We start from the raw sequence: 22,050 nt of genomic DNA on the forward strand, positions 1-22,050 counted from the left end.
TCTGCAGCTAATAGTTTTCTGGGAGATGATCTTTTACATACCAGGGTCTGCACATATACTTTACTCATTCCACTTGATTTATTAGTTTACAGAACTGGAGTCTCAGTTTTGAAATATGTAAACCATTAAAAAAAAAAAAGTAGAAGTGCAAGAGAGAAATTATGCTTAAAATTGTACCATATTCATGAATCTGATATAATATCCAGATAGTACTTACCTTTGTAACTGTACACATAGACTTCCTTATGGCCAGATTCATGGCAGTTGTCATTTTCATCACCAATTGTTATAGTTAGGGTGTTTGTAGAGCTCATAGCTGGAATCCCACTATCTGTTATAACTACTGGCAGATGAAACACCTTCTGCTTTTCTCTGTCAAAGGACCTCAAAGCAGTTACAGTCGCCGTGTTATTTCTGTTGTCAGTAAGAGAAAAATCCAAAGAACTCTGATAATCTGGGGGTAATGAAAACATGAAGGGTGGCCCATTTTCCTCACTGTCTGGATCAAACGCATGCAGCAGTTTTGATGTATGGTTCATTGACACTATTTCAGGCTTCAGTATATTTTCCCAAGCTACAGGCATATATGGTGCCTCAAACCTTGGTCCATTGTCATTAACATCAAGCAAGTTAATCAGAACTGTAACGCTTCCAGTGCGGGCAGGTGTCCCTTCATCTGAAGCTTGGACAATTAAACTGTATTTTTGAATGACTTCATGGTCTAGTGCATTTGCCACAACCAAATGACCATACTGGTCAACTGCAAACTGTCTCATGGGATCTGAATCTGACTGTATAGAATATATAATGTTCCCATTCAAACCAGAATCCTTGTCTGTAGCTCTTACTGTGGTTACTGTAGTACCTACAGGCGTGTTTTCAAAGAAAGGGCTTGTCTGAATAAACTGGGAAGGGAAAATTGGGCTGTGGTCATTAGAGTCTTCAACTTCAATCAGGCACACTGCAATACTAGAAAAATCAAGATCTTCCACTGCAATAGTAAGATTAAACTGCCTTTCATGTGCATTCTCAAAATCCAATTTTTTTTTCAGTCGAATAGCAGCACACTGCCATTCTTTGTCATTCCCAATATAAAACTTCTGATCTGGGTCTCCCCTTACGATACTGAATATTAAGCCAGCATTTTCCCCAAAATCTGCATCTGTAGCACACACCTGCACCACTTCTGAGTCGATGGCACTGTTTTCAGGAATTACTGCCTGCCACACGTTTTTTATGAATTTAGGTACGTGATCATTGATGTCTGCAATCCAAACAGTGGCAGTGCCAGTTCCTGTTAGACCTCCTCCATCTCTGGCTTCAACAGTAAGAAAATAATTTTCAGTCCTTTCTCTGTCTAGCATTCCCCCCGCTACATAGATAGTCCCAGTATCAGCGTTGATATTAAACATGTCAGCACCAAACTCATTTCTTACGTTCTCTGTTATCCTGTAGGTCAGGACAGCATTAAGACCTACATTTGGATCATCACAGTCAACAGCACCCATTTCCATGACTAACGTTTCTGCAGGAGAATTTTCAAAGACATTCCCGTTGCAATCATCAGGCATGCATGTGAACATGGGTGCATTGTCATTTATATCCCACACGTTAATAATTACATCAGCAAATCCTGTAAGTCCTCCTCCACCTTCATCCGTAGCCAATACAACAAATCTCCACAGTGCTCTCTCTTCCCGATCCAGCATCTTGTTGGAGTAAATGCTACCCGTTCTCTCATCTATTGTGAAAACATCAGCTGCGCCATGCCCATGCAATGAGTATCTCAAATCTGCTTCATCCACATCACTATCAGGATCATTTGCCAAAACCTACAAAAGTTTTGACAACAAGGACATGGAAATTATAAAATACGTAAATATTGCACTATATGTGTTCCTACAGTCTGAAGGAGTCCAATCAAAAGTAGGTAATATGTTATTAGTATGTGCATGCCAGAACACTGGCAAATGAGAGGTGGCTGAGGGACAATCCAGGTAGGTAAATGTGCTTTGTACCACAATAAGAAGGTAGATATTCTAATACTAAAATCAGATTTTATTTTTCATATTTTTAGAGGTGATTTGACTATGCTATTCTGATAGCTACTTTAAAATGTTTTCAGGATTTTGAGCTATTCTGCTTATTTTCTACTTAATATCCTTGTAATTATTTTTCCATAAAAGTCCATTTCTCTTCTTCCACTGACAAAAAAAAACCCTAATGAAACTAAATTTCATTAATATATCTGTTTTGGACTATTAACATAATTTTACCCTAGGTAAATCTGTGCTCTTTCACTGAAATATTATAATCTCTCTATATATGTACTACCTGAAGTACAAAGACTGGTAATCCATCCAGTTCCTCAATTATACTTCCATAGTATTCACTGATAGAGAAAACTGGAATCTCATCATTTTTATTCATGACATTGATGATGATAACTGCATAGTCTTCCCATTTCCCATCAGAGGCCAACATGCGAATCTCATACATTTTTGTTTCTTCATAATCCAGTGGTTGGGCAATAAAAATGGCTCCTGTTTCTGATTTTACACCAAGGACTCCTCCTGTGTTCCCAGATGTGATCTGATACCGTAATTTAGCATTTGTTCCTGTCAATTACGAACAGTGTCAGAAAATACACATTTCTTGAAGCAGATGAAACATGGGATGTTAAGAGGAAGTACAAATCATACAAGAACTTATTTTTGGTATTACAGCTTTGTGGTCTTTTAAAACATGGAGCTATGTCAGATTACTTACCAGCATTTTCAATTCTGGTATGTCCAACTGTAATTTGTGTCTTTGCAATGAAGTATTAATTCTGCTTTTACTTATGATCCCTCAAATTCACTGAAGGATCAATATGACTGGCCAAGGCTATGGGACCAAAAAGACAAATTCTTATTTGCTAACACCCAGCATGTAATACTGAGTTATCATAAAATACTTCATACCATAGAACCATTCAGGACTCATTCTAGGAAGTCTAGACTCGAACATCAGAATGCATACAAAGAAAAAAAATGAAAGAGAATACAAATATACTGTCTATAGGGAAAGCAAATGAATCCCACTGAAATAAAGTCTGATTTGTTCTAGTTAACCAGGACATTTTTATTGGTGCCCATTTATAAGAAAATTATATGATCTATTATAAATTTGTATTTGCTGGCACAGAAATTATTCCCCATCATCCCACATTAATGCATTGCCTCCTGAAATAAGAGTTATTTGACTTCTGCCTCACAGCTCCATTATGAACTAATGTTCATGCCCAATCAGTTCACACTTAAGTTTAAAAATCTAGAGAGAGACAAAAAGACATTTTCCTTTCTAACACCACTAACTATGTCTTGGTGTGCTGAAATTAACTCATTAATATTTTAGACACAGCTATTGCAAATTCCAATACTTCACCTTCATCTTCATCAGTAGCACTGACTGTAATGATAGTTGAGCCCACATCCTGGTCTTCATCCACATTTACTTCATAGACACTTCGAGTGAAGACAGGCTTGTTATCATTCACATCACTGATAAAAATGCACACATAGGCAGTGTCTAGAGAGGCAAGAAACAAGAGATTAAAATACTCATCTGTGCCATGTCTGTCAGCTACAGCTCCTTAAGCTGTCCAGACACACACTAAATGAAGATGAATATGCAGACAATACAGAAACAAACCCTTAGGGCTGTGGGCCATATACATACAACATTACTCAAAAGCAGTTGGATATCAAATGAATGTCGCATCCAGTATGTTTAAACAGATAATATGTGAATAATTGACGCATAATATGGCAATTGTACAGTTTTTAGTCATAACTTTTTGTCGTGAAGCCAAAAAAGCCAAATTTTAAGTCTGTCTTTAAGCACAGCCATCAACTGAGAATGGGATTTTCTACCTTGAACTTTCCTGCTTCGTACTTCATTAACTGCTTCAGACTGAACACAGTGCCTTGTGCAGTGCTTTGAAAAACACTTTCACTACCCAAAGGTCTATATCCTAAGGATAATGGGTGTATCTTTACCAGCAGAGAAATACTCTGTAAACACTATCTATGAAGTCCTAGTTTTAATTCCAGAACAAAAGACTTACTTGCTCATCATATAAAATACCTCTTCGAGCTCCAACACAACTGTTGCACAGACAAATAATAAAAAAAGAAAACCAGAACCAACTTAAAACCACAACAATGGACATTCTTTCACAAGTACACTTGAAAAAAGGGCAATGAATATCTTAATCTTGCATTTCAAGCTTCTGTTTTCAGAGATGAATCCAGGTAAAATCATCCCTGTCACAGACATCTGTCTCTTACCAGAGTTTGGCTTCCCATGCTTTCCAGGTCGAGCTGACTCAGAGCCATCTACTGACTTGACTTCTAGAAGATAGGACACTTTCTTCTCTCTGTCAAACACTGAGGCAGTGTATATTGAGCCTGTCTGTGAGTCCAAGCGAAAATATGTGTAGTCTCTGCTACTGTCATGTAACATGGAGTAAGTTATCTAAAGGATTAAAAAAAAAAAGTTAATATGTACTTTCCTTTTGTTGGATAGTTGGCAAGTAAGTACTTAAAGAGAGGAAGAACAGTCTTGTGTTTGAGAACTTAATCAGGGCCAAGAAAGCTAGGTAAAGCTGCCAGTTTGAGCAATCAAGTTTGACGTCACTTAACTTCCTCGCATGCTGACAGCCAATCTGTAAAGGCAATAAATTTGTCTTGTCTAATCAGTTCCCAAGTTCATGAGTTCACATTTGCAAAGCACTTGCGCAACAGCACCCAAACTCAGCTAACAATCCCAGGTAGTAACAGAATAGCCACAGGTTAGCTGCATTCGTACTAGTCTCATTTATATCCTATTGTGCTCCTGTCTTGAGCTTGCATTCTTGTTCGAAGGATGCAACTACTTTTCATTTTTAAAAATCAGTAACGGATACATCTACTTTTGGTGTTAACTTGACGTATTTTATAATGATTCAATTTTCATTACTCCCAATGATTTACAACTCACAGAAGCTTTTAACACATTTTTTTCTTCTATTAATTTATGCAATCACATTTTAGGTCTATGAAGACCTTTCCGAATGAGAGCATTCTACAGCAAGTTTTTCACCTGAACTACAGATGGCATAAGTATATTTTGTTTTGTCTCACACCTACTAGGTTTAATAGCATTTTTCACATGGCAAGACAGAGAAACATGTTACTAATGACTTAATTTCATCTCATGTTTCCCTATTAGTCATCCCTTTTCTAGGTTGAAGACTTGTAGCCTGTTTAGCTGTTGTTCACATAGATGTTATTCCATACCTTTTGTCACAGGAGATGTAGACCGCTGCTTGCTTACCTCACCATTCTGACCAAGGTCAAGGTCGACAGCTGACACCTGAACAACAAATGTCCCCACATCAGCTCCTTCTGTTACCAAGGCTTCATAAACAGGTGAAGTGAAGAATGGGACATTATCATTGACATCTAAAACATCAAAAAGAATGCATAAGGAGAAGTATAAAACTTTAAAGAAAAAAAAGTACTATGATTTTACTATAACATCACTGCACAGCTTACAAACCTGTTACACTAATATAGATTGTAGTGAATGCTGCCAGAGGAACTGCAGCAACAGTCTGTGCTCGAACTCTCAGCAGAAAGCTCTTTGTTGTTTCATAATCTAGTGGCTCAGCTACCAGGATTGATGCAGAACCATCACGTCTATTTGAAGTCAAGTAGAAACGAACTGGCATGTTGGTCTCCGGAACAAGTCCCTCTTCTAAGTTGTAAGTCACATGGGGATCACCAAGGGGAGAAGTTGCTTTGATTGTCTGCACAGTTCAGAAAGTTTCATAAGCACAGCAACATTCCAAAAAGCTTTTGTGCACTGACTCTCACAAATCATCAGCTCTCAGCTGAAAATGACAAGCATTTCCTGATACCAAATCTTAACCCTTCCTGAACACCTCCAGGCTGCAGACAGCTGCAGGCAAAGGTTACCAGTCATTACGTGCTTTGTTGTTCATGCTTTTGTCTTAAAAATATGTATTCTAGACTTACTTCATAAAGCTGTTTTGATTACTCATGCCAAGCAGTCAAACTGAACAACACTAAGTACTCTAAACCAAATAATCACCTCAGGTAACACAGAAACAAATAAGCAGTGTTAAGTTACTCTATAGCCTTAGAGCTACAGGTAGACAAACAAATCTGTCACAACCTTACCAAAATTGATGCATCTCGTGTCGTGTTCTCTGGAATAACAACTTCATAGCTGTCTCTTTCCCATTGTGGAGGCTGGGTTTTTGCACTGGTAATAATTACTGCAAGGTCAACTTTACTGCTTCTATTACCTCCATCTGTAGCAATAATCTCTCGAATTATAGATGACCTCTGAACAGTAACAAAAGTTTTATTACAGAGTGTTTTAATCAGGACTCCAGTGAATTTGGGTCTGGTTTTTTTTCAAAATAATGACATAAAATTAAAGCCACACTTTAAAAAACCTGACAGAACAAAATCATCCACAACTGTAATATACTAAGCTCAGAATATGAAGTAGGTGCAAGGTTGCTGGAAATTCTGCTCTTTGCTTCACTTAAAAGTTGCTGGAAGATGTTCCTATTTGTCTCAATAAACCTCAGCAAATTTCACACAAAGTTGACAACAAAACAAATAAAGAAGCACTTTGTAAAGCCCCTGAGTTCTTATGCAAACCTATCAACAGTTTTTGTTACTAGGTCTGTAAGGTTCCTGGATTCAATAAAGAAAATATGTTAAAAGGGTACACCTTCACCAAAATTTTATGTGTCAGTTACTTAGGAGTTAAATCTCTACATTAAAAATATCTATTAGCTATTTAAAGATTGACATCTGCCACAATATTTTCATTTCAACAGAAATTGCAACTCTGAAAGTATCAAACTGCTTATGTAGGTATTTAGAAACTAATGAAACTGATAAATATTAGGTATCTACATGCAACAGTTGCATTCATTTCTAAGGGACAGCTTAGTTCACCATGAGTAACATTAATCACGCTGGGGCTCTGTATCAGAAGCAAAGTTTAACACTGTTTCAGTCAGGTTTGTGTCTTAACTCACTGCCTGTTAACGGAGTGAAGTCCTACACCCAGGTTCTTGCTCCCCTGCTTATGGTCTCAGCCCTCGGGTCCTTGGTATCACTATACCAAAGCTAATGAAATGGGAAGAACAAGTTCTCAGAGGCAGTGCTGTCAGGTGCTATTTTCCCAGCTGAAAGCAATTTGCAGTCAATGAACTCATTAGCTAAAAGCCTTAGACTCATGCTCAATTTAAACATATTGATCCTTTAATGTGAAGGAGTAACACAAACTCATAACCTGAGTCTGTCCTATGTAATACTGAAATAGCTTAAAAAGGAAAGCAAGCACCATACCTGAGATATGGGTTGGTTCACAAACACCCAGCCTGTAGTAGGATTAATCTGTAAATAATTAGGTTCTTCATTTGCTATTGAATATGTAATGGCAGCATTGGAGCTGTAGTCATCATCATGGGCTGCAACACGAAGAAAGCTGGTCCCAACTCTTGTGTCTTCTCTTAGGAAATCTAATGTAAGGAAAGGATATTTCAAACTGATCATTAATTCACTGAAGTACCATAAGCATCTTACTAAGAAATGAAGAAATACTAAAGCTATAACTTTATCTTCCTTGGAACAATGGCAGTAAGAATTCAACTGAGTATTCTGAAGTGCTGCTGTCACTCCAGAGCTATGGATCACATCTGAACTTCTTATTACCACACTGATAACCTGAAATTCTTTTTTCTTATACTACTTTTTTTAGTTCTTGTATTTTTACTAAGACACTACTTGCTCTGTGTGAAACATACATAAATGTAATATTCATTTATTGCATAAAGCTAGAAGAAAAGGTCCTACTTTCTAGGACTTAGTACAACTATAAACGAGTTAGTTATACTAACTGAGAAGACTGATAATTCAAGTCTCATTTCTCCTTCAGTTAGTACGAGAAACGGAGAATTATAAGTCTTCATTTGTTTATGAACAATATACATGCCCCTGGGGGTTCATCCATAAACAGGGAGTTTTTGAGGAACCAAGAAGGCAAGGCAAAACAACAAACTATGAAGAATTAAAAAATTCGAATGGGAAAAAGTATGCAATCAAAAGTTATTACAAAAATCTATAAATCAGAAAACAAAGGATACAGTTATTGCTCAGCACTGCACACTCATGTTCTCACTGCAACTTTCACATCTCTATGTGGTACCACAGACACTCAGTACACTCAGGTAAGGAAAGGTACTGACATGGCTATTGTTACAAGGAATTTTCCCATAATGACACTCAGGAGTCAAGACTGTTCTCGTTCCACTGCACATTACACAGAGTTACAATCAAGGTAAGCCCGTCCCTGGATGCAACCACCTAGTTGGACATGTGATGTACTGTCAGGAAAGACAACACATCAGGTAAGCTCACACTCAGGGCACTGAAACGCTATCCAAGGATTCTCAATTACATTCATAATGGGTGTTTTCAAATCTCGGATCATTGTCATTTTGGTCCAGGATGATAACATTTATCTGACACATTCCAATGAGCGGCTCCATTGCCTGATCTGTTGCTGTCACAGTGATAGGATATTCCCTTTGCTTTTCTCGATCAAATACTTGAACAGTTGTCAGAACACCTGAAACCACATTAAACACCAGAGAGTTAAAATACTGTGCATTCTGCACTTGGATGCTTATTTGCCTGTCATACAATGAAACACATACAATGAAACACAACCTATAATGTGAGCTTCAGGTTCAAGCATTCAAACACAAGATTTAACTGTTTCAACAGCTTACAGTGTCCTGCCTCAGGCAGATACAAACTTCATATACACTTACATCTACACACAACTGAACTTAAATTTAGAAAGTGGAGGTAAGTACCAAACTGAGAGAATGACATTATAAACAAAATATTTCTTTTGAAGAGCAATAAGGACAGGATAAAGGCATGCTTCATGTCTTTCACTCTCCAAAAGCTGAGCCTGAGTTTAGTTTTGGCCTCCCAAGAGTTAGTCTCTTTCTATTTGTAAGACTGCTGTCATTTAGATAAATCGTTTCTATGCCTTTAGTAATGCTGCAATATACTGTGCATTTAAAATATGGTGGTTCTTTCAAATCCAGTTACAAAAAAATAGACAAGTCATTATTTCACACAGCAGAACTTCCACATGTCAGAAAAAAAGTTCCTTCTAGGTCACTCCTGAACATGTAGGACACTTCTGGTTTCACAGAATATCTGCTCATGCAGTTAATGCAGTTTCTATTTTGTCTGCTATCAAAAAACTAAATGAAAAACCATGAAGTATGATTTTATTTAAGGGTTTTTTTCCATCAGTGTAAGAAAGTGGTTTCTATATTCTGGTATCAGTTCTGTTACTTGCTTTACCTGTGTCAGGATGAACACTAAATGCTGGCAGGACACCACCTCTCTGCACCAAGCCGTATTTCACTAGACCATTGGCTCCTTCATCAGCATCAGTAGCTTCAACCTGCAGTACAACTGTCCCTGAAGGCTGGTTTTCCAGTACAAAAGCATGTTCCTGGTAATACTGACACTGAAAGAAGGAAGGAAAACAAAAACCCAACAAAAAAAACACAAGGACTTACCATGCTGTTTGATTTAAAGATATGGGAGGGGGGAGAAGGAAAAAAGTTTTAGCTACAGTTTCACTCATATGCACTGATACTAATGTTTTACCTGTAATGTGACTAATTTACAGACTTTAGTTGCTACTTTGCAGTTGTAACACAACATGAGGCCAATAAGCATCTCCAAATAATGAAAATACTTGGCCAAAAAGGTACAGTTAATTTCCAAATGCAAATATTTCTCCATATCAGCAAAAACCTCATGAGAAAAAAGAGGGTATACACTTGCCCAGTCTACAGAACGGCTTTGCTCAAAACGAGATTTCTACAAAAAGTAACTTTGTTGAGGACAGATTACTGAGAATTCCCAAGAGTAACACTGATAGTCACTGACTTTTCAAAATGTGCAACACTGTCCATCAGCATCCAACTTAATTTTTAGACAACAGATCTTTAATATGAATCAGCATTCTGAAAACTTATACAAGCATTTATTTTTAGTACTTAACAAATTAAGATAAAAACGCACTTTTATTCTTCTCTTTTTCATCAGTTCCAGACATACAGTCTTCAAAATAAGCCTATGTAATTGTCCTGGGTTCAGCAGTAGCAGTCATTTTTCTCCTCCTTAGTAGCTGGTGCAGTGCTGTGGTTTTGACTTTCAGCCTGGAAACCAGCACTGATAACACCGATGGTTTTAGTTGTTGCTAAGTGATGTTTACTCTGATCAAGAACTTTCTGAGTCTCATGCTCTGCCAGGGAGGAGGGGAAGTCGGGAGGAAGCAGAGACAGGACACCTGACCCAAACTAACCAAAGGGGTATTCCATACCACAGCACGTCATGCCCAGAAACTGGGAGCAGTTACCCGGAAGGGCCAGATCACTGCTTGGGTCGGGCTGGGTGTCGGTTGGCAGGTGGTGAGCGGTTGTATTCTCTTCCCTTGTTATTTCCTGTATCATTATTATTATTGGTGGTAGCAGCAGTGGTTTTGTGTTATACCTTAGTTACTGGGCTGTTCTTATCTCAACCCATGGGAGTTACATTCTTTCGATTCTCCCCCCCATCCCTCCAGGAGCTGAGGGAGGAAGCAGGGGGAGTGAGTGAATGAGCTGCGTGACTGGGCTTAAACCATGACAGTAATTTAGAGAGGTGTTTTGGAATATTCTGGAACAAGTCCACAGCATAGATACACCTATATAACTATACCTATCCATTCCTCCTCACATGTCACACTGAGCATGGGTCCAAAAGTTATTCACTCCATCTTCTAAAATGCCAGAGATGAGATGTGGTTCAGGGAAAAGACAATGCTCACAGGAGCTATTCTGCCACAAGAGCACAAACCCTGTATATCTTAGGAGAGGGATGGAAAAGACGCAGAAGACAGTAGCATAAGGCCTCCAAGAGAGATGGAAGTGACCACTTCTTGAATAGCTCAGCTGCTGCACCACTTGTACCAATAACACAGTCTTAAGCATTTACCACACAGTCTAATACAAATGATAAGCCTCATATATTTACCTTCTGAAAGACAGGTTTGTTATTGTTGACATCATCAATTTTCACAACAACCTGGGCAGTACTTGTAAGAGAATGGGGACCTCCAGAGGCATTATCATCAGCAGCTGTGACATTAAGTACATATGTTCCTTGCAGCTCCAGAAATGGACTTGAACGAAGTCTAACTAGCCCTGTAAAAACAATAGGTTGTTGGGGTTTAATTTTTTACTGCATTAACCAACTACAGTTATTCTCACTATTAAGCACCACAACAAACCACTCTGGTTTATCTATTCATCAATTAGCCATAAGGCTGCTATGGTTCAATTTAATCATGGTATTTTTACTGCAGCCTGATATGAACACAGAATTAAGACAGCACACCAGGTTTGTCTGCAGGTTTGTCTACAGAGCTAAATGAGATGACAGTTACAAATCAGCTGACCTGCACATATTAGCTTTTGTGTATCTGCTGCAGAAAAAAAAACAGAGCAAAACAAAAATACAGAAAAACATTGTGCCAGACTTGTGTTTTACCTGTGCCTGCCCCATTAGTGAGTCTGCTTGTCTTCCTGTATCATTACTGAAGCACGTGGCACCACATCTACTGCTGTAGCTTACATAAAGTAGCTCAAGTTTACCTTCCTGCAGCACAAGCACAACAGAATTTATCCCTACAGGCATATTCTCAGAAACCTGCGTTCTGCTATTCTCCCAAGTCACCCAAATGATGGGTGGGACACAAAGGCGCTGTCAGAGAAAGATATATGAAAGATTTGCCACAAAAGAAAAAGAGACTACAGCTATCTGAGGCCATGCAGTAACAAGCTGTCATCGTTTTGCTCCATCATCCATCAATCACCTCTGTTCATGAGGCATAACAGCAACTGCCATTACAACAGTATTGTCACAGCATCAATGTCACTCAATTTGCTTGCAAATGTCTTGTTTTAGCTGCAGCACTTATGTTTGACAGATCTCCACTTTACCTTGGCATTTCTGCAGCAAGGGGGTACAGACTATTCCCTTGACATCATTTCTGAAAAGAAAATGCTACAAGCCACTGTATAACTTTTATTAAGCAACAAAAGCCAGAAAATGATGATGTTTCTAAAATTAAGTTTTAAAGACTATAAAAGTTAATTGGTAAAAAAGCATAAAAGTATATATATGTGACTATATTAAAACTATGGAGCTAACCTCAAGAGATGCTCTCAAACAAATGTTAAGATTCATTGTGCACTTACAGAAATTCAGGAGGATCAGATATACAACATCCCCATGGCAATTAGACACTTTTAAAATCATTGTTCCTTCAGGTGCCAAAATACCTTTAGAAATTTAACTCATGGAACCTACAATTCTAGTTTTAACTCAGAAAGGACAAAAGGAGCTCTCAATAAATTCAGGATCATGTTTCAACACTTGAAAATTACCTGTAGACCGTATTTTTGGGAACATTTTTGAATTTAACATGGATATTGCAGAAACATGATCTGCATTGAAATTAACATCTCCTGCTAAGTGAACACTATGAAATAAAGGAGGAATAACATAGCGCAGCTTACTCCTGCCTATATATTTAACACTTACGCTTTGAAAAACAGAAGTTCTGATTTTGATTGCAGGTCAAAACAGGTTACATATAAAGTAGTTTAAATGAAGTTAATTACGTTACTTCAATCCTTCAGAGGGATTTCAATTTGAAGGACTCTTTCTATCATCTTCTGTTTTTTTCAAGCAATCACCAGCACATAAACCCTAGTAATTTAAAGGCATGTGCCAGCCTGCTCTGGTAATGTATGTTTATGCATTTCTTAATTTTTTCTTTTAATAAGGACACTGATTTTGTGCGATTTCTTCCTTTGGGTTTTTAAAAATATTCAAGTGCTGAGAAAAATTTTAAAAGATGCAAAATCTGCTATTTCAGAACAAATTACTTAAACCACGAAGCATTCTCCACACGTATTTTTTTATTTCATGCATGCAGTATTCTTGGCTAAGTAATATTGCTCATGTGAATACTGCAATTTTGAAACTACTTTCCTAGTTTAAATGTTACTCACGTCCTATCCTTGTTTGACATTTGGAAGGCTACACTGTTACCAATAATAACACTCTCTATTAAGTTACTTGTTACCTAGAATAATGTTCTCTACTAAGCTACTGACCAAAAGCAAACAATAAACAAGATAGGTAAGATACAAAGCTTTTATGAAAATAATATGATTTTTTTTTAACATTATAACAGAGTGTAGAGCAACTGTATCTTTTCCCTGCACTTTTTAAATTAGGTATTAGCTTCAAAAACAGAATATGCTATTCAGCTTTTATAACTGCCGCCAAATGAAGACCAAATTCAAGCTGCACCAGATCAGAATCAACATTATAACTGCAACAGCAAAGAGCTAATATATTATTACCTTTCTTAGGGTCAATAACAAAGTTTCGTTTTTGATTCCCAGAGAGAATACTGTATGTCACACCATCTCCATCAGGGTCAATGGCATTAACTGTAGCAACTAATGTGTTTGGGACCGCATCTTCAGAAACAAAACTCCTGTAGCTGTTAAAAGAAATGAGTATGATATACTTATTAATTTAGACAGGAAATAATATATACAGAACAGTGCTTTACACCACCTACTCACTATATGCACAAAGGGTACTGCAGAGATTTGTAATTTATTAATACAATTACACTGATAGGATGCTTCTGTTAACCAGTGAAATGTTTGCATTGATGATCTGTCCAACCAACCATGTCTTTCTGTTGTTACCTCTCACAGATTTCCGCTGCAAACTTTCAGCAGTACTGAAGCTCTGAAACTCAGATTTGCAACAAGATTTGCGCTAAATGCAGAATTTGCTTTTTTATTTTAATTAAAAAAAAAATGAGCTGCCTGATTCACAGAATCAAAGCAAACATTTGCCAAGTTAAAGCATTGCTCATCACAGCACATTTTCTGACACAAATTCTCAAAACGCTTCTTTGCACCAGCAGGACTAAGATGAGAATCAGATCTGGAGGATGTGTGTGCAACATCAGTTTTGCAAAAACCTCAAGTCCAGACACATCACTGACATAATAAGCTCTTAAGAGGCTCAGTTAGAATTAAACTTGGCTAGAGGTATTAAAGATAACAGGAAGGGATTCTACAGGTACATAGCAAATAAAAAACAGATTAGGGAGAATGTAGGCCCCCTCAGGAAGCTCTCGGGAGAACTGGCTACACAGGATTTGGAGAAGGCTGAGGTTCTGAATGACTTCTTTGCCTCAGTCTTCACTGGCAAATGCTCTGACCACACCACCCAAGTCTTGGAAGGCAGACGCAGGGACTGTGAGAATGAAGACCTTGTGCCTGCTGTAGGAGTGGATCTGGTTTGAGACCATCTTAAAAATCAGAACGTGCAAAAGTCCATGGGTCCTGATGATATCCATCCGTGGGTCCTGAAGGAGCTGGCGAATGAAGTTGCGAAGCCGCTGGCCATCATATTTGAGAAATCATGGCAGTCAGGTGAAGTTCCCGATGACTGGAAAAAGGAAAATATAACCCCCATTTTCAAGAAGGGGAAAATGGATGACCCAGGCAATTACAGACCAGTCAGTCTCATCTCTGTGCCTGGCAAAATCTTGGAGCAGATCCTCCTGGAAGGCATGCTAAGGCACATGAAAACCAACAAGGTGCTTGGTGACAGCCAGCATGGCTTCACTAAGGGGAAATCCTGCCTGACCAATTTGGTGGCCTTCTATGATGGGGCTACAGAACTGATGGACAGGGGTAGAGCAGTTGATGTCATCTACCTGGACTTGTGTAAAGCATTTGACACTGTCCCACACGACATCCTTGTCTCTAAATTGGAGAGACATCAATTTGATGGATGGACCACTCAGGGGATAAAGAACTGGCTGGATGGAAGCATGCAAACAGTTGTGGTCAATGGCTCAATGTCCAGCTGGAGACCAGTAACGAGCGGTGTCCTTCAGGGATCGGTGTTGGGACCGGTCTTGTTCAACATCTTTGTCGCTGACATGGACAGTGGGATTGAGTGCGCCCTCAGCAAGTTTGCCGATGACACCAAGCTGTGTGGTTCGGTTGATACACTGGAGGGAAGGAATGCCATCCAGAGGGACCTTGACACGCTTGTGAGCTGGGCTGATGCCAACCTCATGAGGTTTAACCATGACAAGTGCAAGGTCCTACACCTGGGTCAGAGCAATCCCAGGCACAGCTACAGGTTGGGCAGAGAAGAGATTCAGAGCAGCCCTGAGGAGAAGGACTTGGGGGTGTTGGTCAATGAGAAAATGAACATGAGCCAGCTTCAGTGTGCGCTCACAGCCCAGAAAGCCAACCGTATCCTGGGCTGCATCAAAAGGAGAGTGACCAGCAGGTCGAAGGAGGTGATCCTGCCCCTCTACTCTGCTCTCCTGAGACCTCACTTGGAGCACTGGGTACAGTTCTGGTGTCCTCAACATAAAAAGGACATGGAACTGTTGGAACAAGTCCAGAGGAGGCCACGAGGATGATCAGGGGACTGGAGCACCTCCTGTATGAAGACAGGCTGAAAAAGTTGGGCCTGTTGAGCCTGGAGAAGAGAAGGCTGCGTGAAGACCTCATAGCAGCCTTCCAGTATCTGAAGGGGGCCTATAGGGATGCTGGGGAGGGACTCTTCATTAGGGACTGTAGTGATAGGACAAGGGGTAACAGGTTAAAACTTAAACAGGGGAAGTTTAGATTGGATATAAGGAGGAAATTCTTTCCTGTTAGGGTGGTGAGGCACTGGAATGGGTTGCCCAGGGAGGTTGTGCATGCTCCATCCCTGGTGGTGTTCAAGACCAGGTAGTGAGGTGGACTGCGAACTGGCTGAAGGAGAGAAGCCAGAGAGTTGTAGTCTATGGGGCGGAGTCTAGTTGGAGGCCTGTAACTAGTGGAGTGCCTCAAGGGTCAGTACTGGGACCGGTATTATTTAATATATTCATCAATGATTTAGATGAGGGAATTGAGCTATCAGCAAGTTTGCTGATGACACTAAGCTGGGAGGAGTGGCTGACATAACAGAAGGCTGTGCTGCCATCCAGCGAGACCTGGACAGGCTGGAGAGTTGGGCAGGGAGCAACTTGATGAAATATAACAAGGGAAAGGGTAGAGTCCTGCATCTGGGCAGGAACAACCCCAGGTTCCAGTATAGGTTGGGAAACGACCTGTTAGAGAGCAGTGTAGGGGAGAGGGACCTGGGGGTCCTAGTGGACGACAGGATGACCATGAGCCAACGCTGTGCCCTTGTGGCGAAGAAGGCCAATGGCATCCTGGGGTGTATTAGAAGGGGGTGGTTAGTAGGTCGAGAGAGGTCCTCCTTCCCCTCTACTCTGCCCTGGTGAGACCGCATCTGGAGTATTGTGTCCAGTTCTGGGCCCCTCAGTTCAAGAAGGACAGGGAGCTGCTGGAGAGAGTCCAGCGAAGGGCAACAAAGATGATTAAGGGAGTGGAGCATCTCCCTTATGAGGAAAGACTGAGGGAGCTGGGTCTCTATAGTTTGGAGAAGAGGAGACTGAGGGGTGACCTTATCAGTGTCTATAAATATATAAAGGGGGAGTGTCACAAGGATGGAGCCAGGCTCTACTCAGTGGCAAACAATGATAGGACAAGGGGTAATGGGTACAAACTGGAACACAAGAGGTTCCACTTAAACTTGAGAAGAAACTTCTTCTCAGTGAGGGTGACAGAACACTGGAACAGGCTGCCCAGGGAGGTTGTGGAGTCTCCTTCCCTGGAGACATTCAAAACCCACCTGGACACATTCCTGTGTAACATTATCTAGGTGTTCCTGCTCCGGCAGGGGGATTGGACTAGATGATCTTTCGAGGTCCCTTCCAATCTCTAGCATACTGTGATACTGTGATATTTATTATTTTATCTGACTGGATTGAGCACAGGTCAGACTAAAGCATACTAGAGACTGGTCCACAATAAATATGCCAAAGCTCAGCCATAAGAATGAACTACAGCTGGCTGTGTCCAAAGATACAGATAAAATACATATGAGCCGCTGGCTTCAGAGTTTTTATGGATCCACTCTCCATATGCTGAGAATAGAAAAATTTGAAGAAAATGGATGCACAGAAAACCTCCCCCTTGTTGTCTAGATATGTGTGTTTTCATCAAAACCTTTGCAGAAACAGCATTTTTCTTCTCCCAATTTAATATGCCATGAAGTAAGAGAAGTAAATTATTCTCGTTTAATTCAGTCACAACCCTCAGGACACTGTCTTAATTCTGCATCTGGAAAGCAACTGAACAGTAATTCTCATAGTTTTGAACATGAAATATAGGGACGGAAGAGTTCAAGTCATCAGAAGAGGTCTCTTAAACAGGGGAAAGTAAAAACTGACAAAATGATACACAGTGGTAGCCTTCAGCATTTCATAACTGAGATAAAGAGTAACCATGATGAAAAAAAGCTCACGGCAAGGAATCACAAGTTTATGCTGGACTGTAAATCTATTTAAACAAAGGGCTAGAAGGACAGCAGCAGATTCTTGATTTGTATTAGCCTGTCACACATCACTGCAGTAATTGCGAACCAGCCTCTCAACAGGACCTAATTTACAAGTCTTCATGATGAATCTATTTCACAGAAAACTTCAACTAAGTTCTGTCCATATTTCACCTTTGGGTTCAAGATCCTTTTCATAATGGGAAAGATAAAGCAAATTCAAAAGTCTGGTTAACCTGGTTAAACAAGAACTTGAGATAATTCAAATTCCAGGAGCTGAATTCAATTCCAATGCAGATCTATACATATATACAACACTTTCCCTGCTATTATAGCATAAGAAACAGAAAAGCTTCTTGTGAATGTTTGGTAATTTAAAATAATGTTCATTTTAATCATGTTCTTCTTTAAACATAAGGGCTGGCAGGGAGCTTTGTTTAAACTGTTTTCTGCTTCCAATTGCTTAAGAAATGTTTACAGCATCTTTAATACTATCACTCATTTCTGATTAAAAAACTAGAAACAGATCAAAGACTAACAGATAAATATTCAATGACCCTGAATATTAAAACAAACAAATAAACAAAAAATAGGCATAATCTGGAGAGTGAGAAACTTAATTGGGCTTAGTGTTTGAAAATGCATTGAGATCCAATGAGAATTTACAAAAGATCAATTTTTCCAAGCTGTATCTCCTAAGCAGTGTTCAGGAAAGAAAGGAAGGGACAAGATTTTGAAGCCATAGGTTCTCGTCACGCAAAGTAAGGACTGTCAGAAAGCTTTGATGTTCTGTTCACCTAAACCACAAGCTTAGCACCAATGAAATCTCTGCTGGGATTTTGTCCTGAGCAACTTCTAGCTTTAGTAAGTAGAAGACTGATGCAGAAGCTGACTGGGAATTCCACTACTAAGCCTCTAACAGGAATGCAAGTTTATAGTACTTATGACATTGCTCCAGACATTTCTGAGCCCTAATGAAGGAAGAAAAATCCTTACTGATGCTTTAGAAAGCGGAAGAGTGGAAAAGTAGTTTTTAGGTCACGGGACTAAGTGAAATCAAGTGAACTCCACTCACTGACATTTATTTGCTGTTTTTATAATTCAGTGGTCATTTAGGATTCTGTCATCGAAACGTTTTTCTTTAACAATTATAAACCAGGGATGCAGTCTGTTGACTCTAAGCTTAAATTGAGTAATTAAAAGGCAAAATTCCACCATGTACTCTGGATGAAGGCTTAGGACAACACTGACTTGCCTGCTTTTTCTGCTCAATTTCCTTTGATGATGGTAAAGTCCCCTTGAAATGTATAATCTGAAAAGACTGCACCTCTTTCAGTACATATTGGAAAAAACTTAAAATGCAAGATCTGTTCAAAGAGACTGTCTACATACAACTTCTTCTATCTAGACAGACACGTAAGTCCTACTGTACACTGAAAGTATGCCTAAACTTTAAAATTAAGAACCACACTTTTTTTCTTTTCTGGAAGTAAGAGAGTCTCAGAGTCAAAAGATCAACCCACATCTGTCGGTCCAACTCTTAGATTTGATTGAACTGAAGCCAGTTACCATCCTGTAATGACTAGCCTTTTGACCAAAACATATAAAGCAACTGTAAAAGACAAAAATAACAGAGTTTTTAAGAATACATATTTACATTGCCTGGGAAAACTCAGGGGCTTCATCATTCACATTTGAAACATGGATCCTAACAGTCGCTGTCCCAGTCTTTGGCTCTTCTCCTTTATCTACAGCCATAATTATAAACTCATACAGATGGTTAGGTCGCTCATAGTCTAACCGTGTTGCTGGAAAAATGGTACCATGAGAAGTAATGCTGAAGTCTTGACTCAAAGTGTAATATAGCAATTCGGCATTCTCTTTTGAATCGCAGTCAGTGGCTGTCACTGTTAAGAGAGAAAGACATTGTGTAGATCAAAGTTTGTGACCTGGAATGTTAAGTACTATAACAAGAGAATTACTGTGCAGCATAAAACAGGAATAGCACTTGCCTTGGCATGTGGTGCTTGAAATAATTCATACAACTGTGCTATGCCTATGTTTTTTATTGAACTAACCCTTACTGGAAAATAAGTTGTTTTAAAAAAATAAAGTTAAGTCCCTGGTTGAATTCAGCTGCTAGATCTTGCCCTTGCTGGATTTAAAGAGCCCTGTACTACCAAGAACCTGTATCCACACAGAGATATATATTCTCATGTCCACCTACACTGCTGATTTAAGATCACTTGGACAGATCACACCCTGTGTGATTTAATATGAAATATTTATATATATTTTTCAACTGCCTCATGTCATGTGTTTGTCAGATCCTACCCATAACCTACAAAACTCTATGCTAAGAGAGCAGTTACCAGAATAGTAACTTACAGACTACTATTACTACAGGATAAATCACGAAGTAGAACAGTGGATGCTATAAAATCCTTTTTACTAGCAAACAGCGATTTTCCTGTAGTTTAATTCACACACACCCCCTCAAGATTTATAGAAAGGTTGTGTAAGGGTCGAACACTAATATCAGGCCCTTGTAGAACCACTTAGGTGACATACATTTTATTGCTAGGATCTGCCCATTTCTTTATAAACATTTTCAACATAAGATTTTTGCAGCTTGCAAAGCCAAAGTTCACCTAATTTACAAAGCATCATCATTTAAAGCTTAAGCTACTGGTTGCATTGGGAAGAAGCAAAGTCGTCTTCTTCAAGCACCTAAACAAAACCTCCCACAAACCAGTTAAACTACGCAAGAGGCTTTTAATGCAAAAAAGTAGTATATCCTACAGCAAGCTCACGTAGGACTCTTGAATTAAGATAGGCAGAGAAGGTGAGGTGATGTGTCCCTAATTTCTGATCAAACATCACTCTCTTCCTTCAAGAGAAGAAATGTTGCAAGATTGCTATTATAAACCTGCTGCTATAATCCTAACCCCAACTGAAGCCCTGTTACTTCAAAATCCCACAAAGATTTGCTTCCTTTGCCGTCTGTCCCTCAAAATTATTTGGGCTGTAGCAGCAGTAAATAATCATGACCCAATTCTAAGTGGTGCCATTTGTCTTCAGAGAGTTGCAACTACCCATGCTGGGGCAGGCAATTTTGCCTTCTGACCTGAAGTCTAATTAGTGGGAGGAAAATGTCAATACTCATACTGAACATAACAAATCGTTTTAGAAGCACTAACCTTGTAGAAGTGCAGTTGTCATAGTAACTGTTTCAGGAACACCAGCCTTGCTGTAAATTGACTGATGAAATTCAGGGGCACAATCATTCACATCTGTGATTACAACCAAAACCTTAATAGAGAAAAGAGGAATGTTAAACAGCAAAGTGAATTGAGACAACAACTTTGTTGCTCTACAAATATCAGATGGAAGAACTTCCTGAAAACATCCTTGAGGTCTTCAGAAGCTATAGCACATAGGATAAGCCATTTTTCTTAGACTGCTCTAAGAAATGTTGAAATACTAGATTCCAAAATACTTCTAGTTGCCAAGTCCCAGTCCCTTGCAGCAACACTTTCCACCCACCCTTCATCTCCACTGATAATTTCCTGTTAATAATGTAAAAGAAGATGGACCTTCTGCTTTCCAAGCATCCTTTTTGCATTATCTTATCTTCTAACACCTCTGTAATTTGTAACACTAATGATTCTACTACCAAGCATATTACATTTTAGCATTATAAAACCAAGTTCTGAATTCAGTTACAGCATCATTCTGCTTTTAACATCTTTTAAAATGTTGTCTTATTCCTATGTCAAATATGTGTTCACAGTTACACTGCCTGCACTCCAAACAGTAAGGAGTGAGTTAAATTAGCCTTTATGGCAGCTCGTACTGTTACATTTGAGACTGTCAAAGGTCGGTTGAGGTATTCTGCACTACAGTGCAACAGGTAGACATACACAATCTGTTCTTACACAGGTTCTTATAAACAGAGAGTTGCTGTCTCTTAACTGATAAGGTTGTATCAGTGTAAAGCAGGCATACGTTAAACTATGTTTAGGCTAAATGTATTTGTAAAATCATTTCATAATCTTCAAGTCATATTCCACTACTCTTCATCCTGTAGTACCTAAAACGGTCAAGAAAAATGACCACTCTCTGGTGTGCTACAGCCACTGTTACACTGACACAGACACTGTTTCAGGGTCTCTGTGTCCTCATACTTGTTCCTAATAAGCCAGCCCCCTGCTCCCTCTGTAGCGTACATCTCATTTCCTGCAGCAGGAACAAACTGTTACATTGCATGCACTTCCCAGCTCTGTGAATCCTGGAATTCAAACATTATTTACTATACTTATAAATGTTTTTGCTGTCAAACAGCTTTCCAGAACACCATAAACCATCATCTTTTAATCTATGTGAGCTTTTATTA

General features: G+C 39.2%; 1 protein-coding gene across 1 annotated transcript in view; it reads right to left on the reverse strand.

The window, feature by feature from the left end:
- Positions 1–22,050, reverse strand: part of LOC130594337 (neural-cadherin-like) — a 61,000-nt gene that overhangs the window by 25,534 nt on the left and 13,416 nt on the right. Inside the window, 14 exon segments of the mRNA XM_057400148.1 lie at positions 218–1,832; positions 2,335–2,618; positions 3,427–3,570; positions 4,332–4,518; positions 5,359–5,486; positions 5,584–5,833; positions 6,228–6,395; positions 7,419–7,591; positions 8,530–8,700; positions 9,456–9,624; positions 11,181–11,350; positions 13,583–13,725; positions 19,312–19,561; positions 20,855–20,966. Coding sequence (XP_057256131.1) covers positions 218–1,832; positions 2,335–2,618; positions 3,427–3,570; positions 4,332–4,518; positions 5,359–5,486; positions 5,584–5,833; positions 6,228–6,395; positions 7,419–7,591; positions 8,530–8,700; positions 9,456–9,624; positions 11,181–11,350; positions 13,583–13,725; positions 19,312–19,561; positions 20,855–20,966 — 3,964 coding nt within the window.

Source organism: Pezoporus wallicus, unplaced genomic scaffold (assembly GCF_028554395.1).
Source record: "Pezoporus wallicus isolate ANWC-B61680 ecotype Strahan unplaced genomic scaffold, APGP_CSIRO_Pwel_v1 contig_447, whole genome shotgun sequence".
NCBI classification, from domain to species: domain Eukaryota; kingdom Metazoa; phylum Chordata; class Aves; order Psittaciformes; family Psittacidae; genus Pezoporus; species Pezoporus wallicus.